The sequence below is a fragment of the Pecten maximus genome, chromosome 11 (assembly GCF_902652985.1).
Source record: "Pecten maximus chromosome 11, xPecMax1.1, whole genome shotgun sequence".
Taxonomy (NCBI): domain Eukaryota; kingdom Metazoa; phylum Mollusca; class Bivalvia; order Pectinida; family Pectinidae; genus Pecten; species Pecten maximus.
In genome coordinates this window covers 24,370,752-24,384,795 of record NC_047025.1, presented here as the reverse complement: position 1 = coordinate 24,384,795, position 14,044 = coordinate 24,370,752, and the positions used below count along the sequence as shown (strand labels likewise).

At 36.1% G+C, this 14,044-nt stretch overlaps 1 protein-coding gene across 1 annotated transcript; it reads right to left on the bottom strand.

Moving 5' to 3' along the window:
- Positions 1–3,234: 3,234 nt before the first annotated feature.
- Positions 3,235–13,829, bottom strand: LOC117337900. Its single transcript, XM_033899043.1, has 5 exons — positions 13,646–13,829; positions 8,333–8,524; positions 7,598–7,742; positions 5,823–6,000; positions 3,235–4,013 (listed from the first exon to the last, which is right to left on the bottom strand). Exons 2-5 carry the CDS (start codon positions 8,416–8,418, stop codon positions 3,367–3,369), a joined length of 1,056 nt encoding a protein of 351 aa, XP_033754934.1. The 5' UTR covers positions 8,419–8,524; positions 13,646–13,829; the 3' UTR covers positions 3,235–3,366.
- Between the last annotated feature and the right edge of the window lie 215 nt (positions 13,830–14,044).

Genomic DNA, 14,044 nt, shown 5'->3' with positions numbered 1-14,044 from the left:
ATCGAGGTAACATACATGTAGGTGCAACATTGTATTACATTACCGGTACATTAATTAATTAATTGATTCATTATTTTTATTTCAATATAAAAAATTGCGACCAAGGGTTTAATTACGGAAGTGTAAAAAAAAAGGTTTAGCATGTACATGTATACGGTATGACAGTAGCATAATAATCATCGAAAACATACGGCCTCAAGGCGAGACCTAAAAGCAGGCAGGTAATACATGCTTTGATAAAACGCAGATTTCGTCCCCTTCTTTTAAAACAACCATTGTTTCACTGCAGCTCTCAGAGAATTTCATAGTATTAACACAAATTCCGTTAAATGTGAAGATAATATCACATGCAATATAAGTCTAATATTTCAGAAAATTAAAATTAAAATTGCTGTTTACACCAAATCCACATTGATCATATAATAATCATTTATAGTGATTCTAAGGTACCTTCAATACCCCAAATATCTTTGCCGGGGTATTCACCATCATTAGCTCCCATTGGTACAACAGGAGCCTGTGTCATTATCGAAATTATATCTGTAGAACCATTTAGATTGAAATTTGGACTTTACTGTCAGTAAACCATTCTTTTCATACTTAATGATTATCATTTTCATTGATAACCTCAATAAAGCTGATGACTTCATTTGTGAGAAATCGCCATGGCAGGTAGAATCACAAAAACTGTGAATATTATCGAAAGTACTTACATATGAATCAGCGAATCAATGGTCTATTCGAGTCGTCACCGGTATACACACCCACATTGTTAACTGCACACGTAGTGGGTATGTGACGTGTTCAGTGACGTCAACAACGTCACAAGAAACCTTCTGCAGAATTCATGTGTTATAAATATTGTATGAGGCCGTTTTAAAAATAACTTAAGGGAGTTAATTGATTTTGAATTTTCCATAGGAAAGCATTAAGTTAAGAAATATCACACAATCGCTTTGTAAAATCTTCTTCAATGTAGGTTTTGAATTGATATGTCTACTGCTTTTAATATAAGGTCGTACCCACATCCCGTTTCAACATTTACATTTACATGTTTTTATACGCTCTTCTTATCATATCACATTATGGTGGTCCGACCGTCTGTGAATGATTATCAGTCTATCAGACCTAAGAAAATGCAGTGGAACCACGACCCTGCAGTCATTAAACTTTAAATGTACCCCCTCCCCCCACCCACCCACCCCTCTCTCTCTCTCTGTCTCTGTCTCTGTCTCTCTCTCTCTCTCTCTCTCTCTCTCTCTCTCTCTCTCTCTCTCTCTCTCTCTCTCTCTCTCTCTCTCTCATATGAAAATACTATCTTTAATATGTCAATTATTATCTTTTCGTTTCTTTATCACATTTTTGGATATTTGTATATGCCATCATGTGACTATGTTATTGTTTATTATTTTGTTATTATAATGGGAGAAGTCGTTTATAAGATCGTAAATCTTGCTGACTAATCCTTTTGTCACTTTTGTACGTCAATAAAATATGTTTAAACTAAGGAGATGCAATTTGATCAAACTTTCTCTAGGTGTTTATGTACCGTAATTTAACTATCTAAGACGCGTTCGCATTTTGGACATCGGATTCCTACGTCAGGAACACAGCTTTCACTAAAGATAGAATTTTACTGGTTTGGTTTGGTTTGGTTTATTTTGTTTAACGTCCTATTAACAGCTAAGGTCATTTAAGGACGGCCTCCCGTGCGTGCGAAATGCATGCGTGTGGTGAGTGCGTATGTGTGCTTTGGGAGGCTGGGTATGTTTGTGTTAAGTCTCCTTGTGATAGGCCGGACCTTTTGCCGATTTATAATACTACCTCACTGAAGCATACTGACGAAGACACCCAACAGCACACCCCATCCGGTCACATTATGCTGAGAACGGGCGAACCAGTCGTCCCACACCAAATATGCTGAGCGCTAAGCAGCAGTAGCAACTACCATTTTTAAAGACTCTGGTATGTCTCGGCTAGGGGACAGAACCCAAAGCCTTCATCACAGGGGCGAACGCTCAACTAAAGGCCAAAAATGAGGCATTGTCAAGGGAGACATTAGGAAGAAGAAAGTTGTTCAGAGAGAAGAGAACAGATTAGATCCCAACTTTAGTCGCCTCCTACGATCATGCAATGGGGGCAGCAGGTACAATTCTTACACCCTACCTGCATTTTACTGGTCTCTGCTTCATAGCCTAGCCTACATATTTTACAAATCTAGATACATGTGTACAAAGCATGACAATTTTCATCAGAATTAAACAAGAATAGAGTACATCGCCAGTTTTATGGTCAAGATAACGAAGGCCTAATTGCGATTCTCTTGATTAGTAAATGTTTTGTTACAATAATTTAGATATGAAACAAAGTTGTTCGGGGTTGGACTAGAAGCCATGTGCTGAAAATACCACGAGGTCAAAGATCAAGGTAGCACAGATCAAAATGTTTGGTATTCATTTAATGGAATGATGCGGGAAACTGTATCGTATCAAACAAGTACCATGTTTCTGAATTGGTGATTGTCAAAGTCACAAAGTAGAATTGTGTAGGTCATGAGCAAATGAACCATTGGAAAACAACAGAACACCAACAATACCTTTGTTATATTATTGACGTTTTGTTATATAATATAATGTTTGTTGCAAAACCAGGCACGTCCTTAAATGACCCTTACTGTTAATAAGACGCTAAACAAAATAAACCAAATAAAAAGTTGTTATATAATCTTAATAGATGTGAGCCTAGTACTGACCCTTGCTGAACCTATGCTGCCCAAGGGTTTCCCTTGGGTAATATGTATAATTTAAGAAACAAGTATTTACGCTCAATTTTTGCCCCCCATGAAAATATTTAATAAATTTTATCTAATCTTTCATTTACTAACTTATACAGCGAGTTACTTTACGAATTTGGTATTCACGCAAAGCTCATGACGTTGACAATCCAGGGAAAATACAGAAACACATTTTTGGGGGAACAAAATTTGAGCGCAAAAAACGCGGAAACAAATGTTTAAATAAAAATAAATAAACACATTAGTTTACCAGTGATAACATGGGAAATGACATCTGTCATCTTTTTCCTGCCCTCCAATATATCAACAGTTACTCACTACATTTGAGCTAACTCAAGACATATATACGATTTTTACGACGACCAGAAAATTTACGACAGAAAGTTTACATGTTGTCCCCATGAAATACATTCTTGAAAACCATAATCAAAGCATGACAGTATGACTTCAATGACCATATATTTTCATCGTTTTATTAATACTTTACACATTTATCCCGATCTAGCACAGAGCATTGCGCATGCGTAGACAGAGAGTTCAAACATAATTAGCCGATAATGACGAAACCTAAACTATGACAGTTTCGATGCAGATTGCTCAGATACAGGAATCCGGAACTCTGGAGAGATTTCTAGTTCAACAACGGAGTCATCATGGTCCTCATCACTTATGTTACCGGTCTTTTCCTGGTCAGTGACCAAGTTAGAATGCTCAGAAAGTAGTCCCTCCCGCTCGCGCTGTTCCTCAGAAGACATGCTGACTGTCCGGACAGTTCCGGACAGGCTGCCCAAAATGTTGGGATGTGGCCTGTGTGTAAGTGAAGAGTGTGACCGATCAAAGGAGTCAATGAATTTTGTGATGTAAGAGGAACATCCTCGAGGGTCATGTTTACTCTGCTCATCTGGAGGATTCCAAAACTCAATCTGTGTCTTTGATAGAGGTTTGCTCTTGTTTAACCGTATTTCTTCCATCAGCCAATTTGTTAGTTCATCATCGAAGTAAGTCTGAAATAATCTTAAATATTTGTCTTTAGAGCGCACAAGTTTCATTTTGGCCACAGTGTTTGGATGGAGAAAGACTTTGATGGCTTTCCAGACACCTTGGAATACCGGGTTATGGTTGAGACAGATAACAAGTCCGAGGCGTTCCGGGTAATGGTTGGACATCACTTGAGTTACCCCGTAACCCAACTTCGGGTTACACGCTGTCAGTGTCATACCTATATTTATAAAGAGACAAGTATTAATCATGTAATAAAGCTGACGTAAAACCACTCAAAAATAATGCATTGAAACACACGCGCAAGAATTATTAATTTTCATAGAATTTGAAAGTACAACGTGTATCTTAATTTTAGTTTGTCTCTGAAAACGCCATGATATATGTACTGAAAGGGGAAAAAAAACAAAAAAATAACGTAATTACAAATTGCCTGGTTTACGTGAAATAAGAATATGTTATATAACTTAATAATGGTGTAATTGAAAGATAAGAGAACCACTCTCGTCTGAGAAAATTCATCCGTGTACGTTTGGTAACCTCGTTATACTATTATTAAATTATTACATTCTATAACATCTTTTTTATTTCCCATAGTAAACAAGACAATTTCGAATTGCATCTCTGTTTCCTTTCAGTATTAAGACAAGTCGTAGGCTTTAGAAATAGGCAAAACAGTGACATATAGAAAATGTTCAGTTATAATATCCTTACGTTTAGGGACGTTTGTGTTAATAGATACAGCTTACACTTCAACGCGTGGTCGTGTATGACGTGACTTCCTGCATGTGTATTTAAAAACACATTGAAGGCACTATCTTAATCCATTTCAGCGGTTACCCATACATTTACCAAGAATGCAAATGTTTAAAAAGGGGTTGATTCCTGACAATTCGCTATCGAATGGTTGATTACCAAATTACCCTAACTTACATACATGTATATAGATATAAAATGTATCATTCGGCCACCTAGTAATAACAGAGAGAGTAGTTTGACAGAAACCTTGAGCAGCCCAAGACTCAGATTTGTCCTGATTTAAGCTAAGTACAATGTGCCCCCAACATTAAATCTACAACGCTGTGACAGCCTGACAGCTGTTTGTTTGTTTATGTTATTTTATTTCCTGTGATTGTATGCAAACACTAACCCACACAGATTGTTTGTACACGTTTTATTTTGATTTCTCAGTCACGTAAAGGTATTGATTTTATTTGGCGTTGGGTCTGTGTTCTCCACCGCATCAACGAATACACAATATATTCAGTGGTGCGCACCTAGCGGTGCATATATAAATGTTTTCTGACTACCATCTAGGCCCGCTATTCTTTTGACAGAACACACGTTATACTCCTCACAACACAATACTTACCCAATATACTCATCTTCTTACCAAAGTAGCTGAAACAAATCGGATCTGAATTCAAACCTAAAATCTCCAAACACCAACCCTGATCGGCGCAGCATTCCCCCATGTGATCAATATGCTTGATTAACTACTGCCCGGCCACTGGAATAATTTCTTAAAACATCTGAATTAGGTGATAGTTTCTCGGTTTATGACAACCTTATGATGAATTGCGATCTTTGGGGAACCTTTGTTTATATACACAATTCATCGGTATGATTCTTAAGAGGTGACTAAATTCGAGATCTTCGTTACTTCTTAACGGTTTGTTTGCCTAATGGCTTCCTTGGAACTAATTTTCTTCCTAACCTTTGAGGTGAACGTTCGCTTAGATGAGAAAAGGTTCTGTTCCCAAGATCGTGGGATTCCAAAGCCACGAAAATAATAGTTTGTTCTTTAGGTTTGAAGCTCAGCACCGACAGAGGTGTACTGGGGAAACTCTCCCGTGTCAGAATATCGGATCGAGAGAAATGTTGCACCAATGTGTCTTCGGCATGGCATTTCAGTGGAACGATAATACAAAATGCTGCATACCCCTATACTGGCTATGAAACAATGCTAAAAGTTAGCCCAACCCTATCTTCATGATCTTCTATGAGCATGTAACCCCAAGTAAATCACCTGAACAGTCGATGATCCACACCCATGTACTGGTACCAATCCCCATGGTCCGTTTTGCGTTCTCTATGAGGTAGGTACAGTGAGTGACCGAGTCCTCCACGGTATTCTTGTGTGTGGACGCCTGAGCAAAGCTGGAGTAGATCACGGGCCGGCCGCTCTCGTCAAATCCCACTTGTCTCTGTATTTACAGATACCATAGTTCAATGTAAACCAAAACCCAACTTCCACATACTGCGATAAATATAGATATTGGGCTGGGATTTTCTTCCCAATCCTGTCATTGGAAGGGAAAGTTTCTGTATAACCACGGCCCAGTGTTTTATTCACCAAAGCTGGCGAACTACTTTCGAGTGACCTGGATATTTGTCTTCGTCAGTCACGTTTCAACATAAACAAAGCCGAGTAATGCATTTGTCGAATTTCTTATATTTCAATACATACGCAATTGTTAAACTACCGGAAACAAGTTTTGCGTTTACAATGTTTTCTGTAATAGAAGTGTAAAATTATGCTGGAACTATGCACTTAATAGATAATGAAGGAGTTACTAAATCTTCCATGTTAGAAAAAGTCCACACGTCGTATCTAGGCTTCATATACACGAGAAAAGCCTTTGTGACGTTTTGATGTGAAAAAAACTTATAAATAGTTTCCGGAAAAAATACAGTATTAACATTGTACAAAATAGGATTTTTCGTTGTTATAGTTGACTTTTATTTGTATTATTATATCAATGGTCGTTTCACCTCGGAACGATCAGTGAAGATAATGGCGAACTAGTATAACTTATATAGCAAAACCAAATTATTATCTAATTGTTTTGTAGAATGATGATGAACGGCAGGAATCATTCCTGAGATGGCGGTTAATCCGGATGATACTATTGTGAATACTGGTTCTTAACACAGAAAGTCTGCATGTAGTTAAAACGGCCAAAATACCTTATAGAACAAATTCAAATGTGACATATCAACATATATTTGAATACTTGACGGTGGCGAAAGTTCTCAACGTTATAGCTTTGGAGAACTGAACCAGATAATCAGAAACACAAGTATTCCGGGGACGTGTTCATAGCAATGCTTCTATCACCTTGGAGTGATTGGCATTACTTCAGATTTCCTCATGACGGTTTTATAAATAGTCTCTGGTCGTTAATCTGTTCATTACTTGTATGATCTAACCAACATGCCAAGCTCGCCGACTCCATAGCTATACAGATAGTAGTTACAGGTCAGCAATAAGGCCTTAACGTTGAACTCTACATTCAATCGCATCTAGAATACAGCGGAAATAATAAATAAGCTTCATGCTCCAAATTACGCCTTTGAGGTTGTTAACAAGGTTGCTCCGAAGACCAATAGGAAAACAGCGGAAGCCTAGTCTAGACCTCGACATCAGTGTATAATTAAGGCGATATACATTATGCAGTAATGTCGTCGAATTAGAAGAGTTAGTGGAGAGACTAAAGTGGCGTCATTGCTCATATAAGACTGTTCATCTGTTGAGTATGACTGGTGAATCGGACGCTTGGGACACTATTGGCAGATCAAGCTCTATTTTCAACAATTTACCTAAACATAAGGGTATGCATAATCTTAAAATGTTCCGTAGGGATACATTACAAAATTTTACCTTAGATGGTTTTTTTAATGCAATAATGTTTTCCTTTGGAAAATGTTAGGTAAATTCATCTTTGTAAGTTAAAGAATGTTGATGAACCCCTGGCCAGATGTAAACTAGAAATAATGTTAGCTGCCTGATGAAATATTTACCATTGAATGGTGCCCAGGCCGTTCATGACACCAGTGACAGTCCATATGAAGTGGTTTGGTACTTCTTCTGTGTTCAACTGTGGATTTCAATAGCATTTCTGCATCATCCACATTCCACTCACGAGCTTTTAGAAACCGCACTAATCTGAAAACGCATAGAGGGTAGAAGGAATACAAATACACTGGTAAAATGACTTCATGTCAAATTCAGGTCAATTTCAGAACAATTTAATGTCAAATTAAGGTCACTTTCAGGCAAATTTCTTGACATAAACTTGACATGAATGTTTTTCCAATGTGAAAGTAAGAAAGAATTCAGGTTAAATTCATGTCAATATCTTTTGCCTGTGTATTATTCAAGAGTATGTAAGGCATTGAGGATGACATAAATATTATGCTAAAATGAAGGTTGAGACTAAAATGAAATTCGCGTTAATAACAAAATTTGATGTGCTTTTCGTACACATTCAAAACTGACACAGGAAGAATTGTGTACGCTTGTTCAAACTTTTAGGGGTGAAGCCCTACCTATTCCATGTGCCCGATTTTAAGGACAAGCATATCACATTTTAACACAAAACTCAAATTATGGTTCAGATACTGCCAGCCTTGTATTTGATAACACTATCTTAAGTACGGAACGTATCTTTTATTCAGCTTTGAACTTGTTCTAATGTATACCAAAGGTAAACATAATTATATAATATGTGTACAAAGTAAATAGAATATACCTACGTCTGATCATTGTTGAAAAAGTCCTCCTCGTCCTCTAAGGGTGGAACTTCTGACATACGTAGTCGAAGCTCAGCTACCTTCTCCATAATGGGTACACCTTGTACAAGCACCCGGATGTACGGCGGGAGGGTACGTGTTAGTCTAACAGTTCCACTATAACAAACTCCGCATGTCGGTAACTCGATTGCTGATCTGAAAAATCGAAAGTTACATGCTACATAGGCAAACTCCAGACAGTACATGTATGTACATACACGAGACCTTTCCCGTAACACGTGTAAACATATGTCAGCGGCTGCTTGTTATAGATCCCCTTTGGGATGCTTACATGTCATAAAGCTATTGTTGTAAGGCTATGAATGCATCGACCAGACTATTGTTTCAGGTTCCGGGAAAAAAATCTTTTCCCATTTGCAGACAGAATAAAACTACATGAAAACGTCATGTTGTCACGTGATCAAATTGCGTACGACAGTTTGCATAGGAAACAACCGTATGCATTGCATATAGAGCTCAGGGACACCCACAAAATGCCAACCCTACAGTTTGTATATGATAAACCAATAAAACAAAAAATATACGGAAAGTGACTTTGGGAATAAATCTCCGTGAGCATAACATGTTTACCTTCACCCCTTTCCCATATCTATGGCTTTCATCCTATACCTAATCATTGTCAAAATTCATGTCTATATCTTGATGACCTTGTAAATACATCAAAATATATACAAAATGATGAGAACATGATTGTAGAAACATAAACGAACCAACAAAGCTGAAAGTGACTGAATAACTTCCCCTTGCATCCTTAGATAAAATCAATGAACTGCGCGTCACTTTCTGCACGTGTGTACAGTATTGCATATCGACTTTTCCCACTTTCAGTAGCGACTTGGTAATGATAAAACTTTCCATATACATCCAGGTGCGAACATTATAATGCGATAGAAAGAGCTTTTAAGATTGAAAGGAGTGCACCTTTACACACATTTGACACTATAGTCCCCAAAACAAAACAAAAAGAAAATACCGACATATTAACAAGACCATAATTCTAACTCGAAATCGATAAAACAGAGGCAAACTATCGTCAACATATTTCCAAACTTACCTGCAAATGGCCTATAACGCTTAACTGGATTTCAGAAGCTACTTCCGGTAAATTTTCGAAATTTGCTACGACAAAATACTAATGTGGCTTTAACACTTAACCTTAGTGCACCCATTCACATGATTGTGTAGTATGCCGAATTATCTGGTAGAACTATGATGGCTGATCGCAACCAGTCACTTCCGGTTGTTTTTATGTTCCAAAGTCACGTTACTATATGGTGTACATATACTATGGTCTGTAGATAGCGAAGTTCACGCAAAAGTGAATTAAACAAAATTGGTCACGATAACGTTTTTGGACCTTCATAAGACGTTGTCAAAAATCGATGGCTAAAAATATTTTGGTGATTTTAATCATTCCGAAACATTTTCTCGTGTTCGGTAATTATTCAGATATATAGCTGATTTCATTAATTATTGATGTATTGTACATTCATCAGATCAATAATTTCTATTTTACACTTAAGCATTTAGTACATTCCAATTATTTTGCAGGAAATCAACTCTATGGAACTAAGGTTTGTTTTCTAGTTCCAAAGAACACAATTATACACGTCTTTCGAAAATTCTTAAGATCTCCTTATTTATCATTTGATTGGTAAGTTATTAAATGTTGTAAATACTTGATCAGGCAAATAAAGGGTTGTTGTACTATTTATTTGATCAAACATACATATATTAGTATCATAAGACTATATTGTGTATTGATATTGAGTAAATCTAGGTTTGTATTTGGACGCCGTAATAGGTGTCATGTGTTGCTTCAGTGTACTAACACTACTGACTGATTTTAGCTTTGTATATCAAAATAATGTATAGAGCTTTGCATCCTCATAAGAGCTTTGGACATACTCAAATATTCAAATGTAAATTTATAATTCGTCAATGAAAGATATGAACATCAATATTTATAGACGCCCCATTCCTATTGTAAGATTAACACACTATCAATTGACCTACATGCGAACTATCCTGAGGGTTTCGATAACATTAACGTATATTACCGTGGGCCAATAGACAATATCAACAAATAAAAAAAACTCCATTTGTACAGAATGATCTATATCTAATACCCAAGGCGTTGTTTACACAACAACCAATTTTAGATTATCTGGATCAGTTACAGCACACAATGAAACTATGCTTACTTAAGGGATCATTATTTTCCTATAGCCACCTTACACGGGATGTAAATGGATATCAAATGTAGACCGGAAGTCCAGTTAATTGGATTTATCATACATACCGATACCATCCTAAGTATTACTACAAGAGGAACATGGTGTACTGATTTGTGTGGTGATATATAATTACATACAACATAGTGATATCTAATCAAAAATACTTCAGTGGGCTTTATATAACAATATTACACAAGATACAGGACATATATATCATATTTACCCTAGAAAATAGGTGATAAGTACAGGACGTCTGCGTGACAGAATATAATCATGGATACATCGCACGAATTGAAGTAAATAACAGATGACCATCAGTGTTGATATCTAACAATTCACATGACGTGTCATAAATTTGAGCCAACGTTCCACAGTCTCGGTCCAGACTTTAGTTTGTTTGTTCATTTTTGAAACAGTTGGTGCAGGAACAACTTTTTGTTTACATGTTCCAAGACAATCAATAGATACCATGAGAATATTACAGTTCTTGGATGGTTGTCCCCCGATATTCTGATTTCTTGTTATTCAATCTGCAGATATTGACACTTTAAGACAGCCTTTGTTCGTAAGACAACAGTTGCAAAGCATACAACCTGTCATGTATCCTAGCTGAAACTTTCAAGGAGGACAATTCTTTAACAATTGTCGCCTTTCTGACCTGATAATAGACTCGATATGTGTGAAATTCACATACTACAAGAAAACTAAGGGGCCTTTCAGATGTACTGAAATATTACAGACTATTGTTATATTAAGCAACGTTACTTCCTGAAACGTTGTTGCTTTGGGGATAGTTTTAGCTACACCGACACTGAAGTGGTTCTTGACAAGCTGTTAGGCACACAAACTGCTGTTACTATAATTCATAACGAATGGCTATAGAATATTGATATATTTTCTTCTTTTCAAACCACATTCATTTTCCTTGATACCGTTTCAATTTTATACCTGTAGTTGAACGTTCGCCTAATTAAGGATATGCTTTTCCACAAGCTGTGACATATCAAAGTAATTAATATTGTATTTTAGGATCCCTGGTTGACTCTATGCACTTGGAGGTTTTTACAAGAAAGTGCATCTTTCCCTTTCCGGTATCGATATAAAGGGCTAGGGCAGATGTCTTACAAATGTCATGCGAAGTGATTTTCCCCCATAAATTAGAATAACTTCTAAGTTGGCACCGTTCAAGTAGCAACTGTCCTTGTTGACGACATACTGTGCTGATGTTTAACTATGGAGGACAACCAACCAATAGGAATTTTCCTTTACCCAGACATTTATCATGCAATAATACTGATAATGAAACCAAACATTTTGATGGAACACTGGGATACCATTTCGTCATCTGTTTGGGAAAGCGACTAATATGCAATAAAGAAGCGGAAAATTAACATTAGGGGGATATAAATTATCCTAGTTACCACACAGCTTATATATATACATGTAGTATTAGATTTTCTCTGGTGGTTCATGATCAGTTGTGACGATAGAGGTAAGCGGCTGATAATGAGGAATCTGTAGTTTCCTTGAATTAATTTGTTCAGTGTGTATCAATCAACATTGGTTAGCCAATCTTTTGCTGTTTCATGACATCACATCATCAATATACTTGATGGTAAAACTGCACGATTTTCGTTATCTGTTCCGATAAGGTTTTCAATATAAAAAACATCACATTTGTAAGTGATTTTATTAATGTTAATTACCTCTCTATGATCAATTAACATCAAATGTTAATGAAAAGCAATAGACAGAAGTAAATATATCATAATAAATGCATAAAATTAAACGTATGCTTATTCAATACATATTTTGAAATGCCAGCCATTGTTTAATTAGAAATCTATATATATTATTTATCAATAAAACAATAATGGATGCTATGTTTAAGGGTATCTCTCCTTTACAGGGTTAAACTACATTGTATGCTTCCTTAATAAATTTACATTACATCAAAATCCGCTTCATATTATCAATTTGTGTATATCTATGTAGTAAATAAAAAAAGTTTCCTGATTTTTTTAGACAATGTAGTGTTGAACACGTCATCAAAATGCATGTATAAGTAAGGTATCATATCACTATATGTTGTTAATTGATCTATACGTATATACTGGTAGTTTTCAAATATTTCCTGAATTATTAGAACTAAAGTGTAATATCTATCGACATTTTAGTGTTGATCTCGATCGTCATGAAAATGTATATCAGTAAGGTAACATAACTCAGTAATTGTAACAAATTGTGTAAATTTGCATTTCATTATGTAGATTTGTATAATACTGCAGTGAGCGTCAAATTTATGTCGGTGAAGCAGTTGCAAATTACATTACTGAATCAAGATAATATGACTCACGTACACGTATATCAATAAAATACGTCTGTCCGTACTGTCATTATTACTTCACTGATAAAAAAACAAACATGACGAAATATATATAAATACATGCATCTTTAGTGATAATGTTTATCGAGGTAAAGGTCACTAGTTATATACGTAGTTTATATTTCATGTTGCTATTAGGAAATAATGTCGTTATGGCAACCGGTCATTAAGTAAAATTTTCTCTCGTCTGAACTTTTAATCTGCTTACTTTAGAAGGTCAACGGAAACATGGACAATCTGGGAGGGTCATTCTAGCTCCCCATGACAGCAATAAAAAAACTTTCCATATTTATAACATGACCGTGATTAAATATGACCGTGATGAGATTTATAAAGTCAACATAGCCACAAATACGATCTTAAATTGTATTTTGAGATAAGTGAGGGTGTTACTGTATGAACAGCTGTCTTTTCGATGACCGAGTTTCGATTAAAAACTTCTAAAGTAAAACATATTGTAAAAACAAGATGAAAAGGGGAACTTCCCTGTTATTTATCATGGCGCCTTATAAAACGTAAATAAAGAATGTAAATATTACTACTTGTCCTTAATTGATGTCCTGTTGTACTTGTTCTATATTTCCTCCATTTTATCACAGATATTCGTGTCTGTAGGTAAATATCTATACTCACCAGCCCGTGGTACCCAGTTGTCCCGTGGACAGTCTGTTTGTGTGTCCTTCAGTACTATCAGCCTTGGGAGCCGGCCAGTCAATACCAGCTGTCACAGGTAATTATATCGTCCTGTATATTCTACTGAATCAAATAACTACAGGATATACACATCATACATACGTGGTTAGCTATCACCAAATCAGTATACTCATGTACCTATGTTTTGTATGTGTTTGGATATGTTTACAAACATTTGTTTACTCTTAAAACCTGATTTCTGCATTTATTGGGTAATTACATGCTTAACTGAATAGCTATTCATATATAGGGCCCGATAGGATACACATAAGACGAAACGTTATGCATAGAAAATATGTAGGTGTATTTTATTTTACTTCAATATGTATTCATCTCATG

Excerpts from the sequence above, each read along its gene's own strand:
- LOC117337900 (XM_033899043.1), bottom strand. The coding sequence starts at position 8,418 with ATGGAGAAGGTAGCTGAGCTTCGACTACGTATGTCAGAAGTTCCACCC. Across the intron at positions 6,001-7,597 it reads GGCCTGGGCACCATTCAATG|AGACAAGTGGGATTTGACGA; the intron begins GTAAATATTTCA and ends CTGTAAATACAG. Across the intron at positions 4,014-5,822 it reads GTGGATCATCGACTGTTCAG|GTATGACACTGACAGCGTGT; the intron begins GTGATTTACTTG and ends TTATAAATATAG.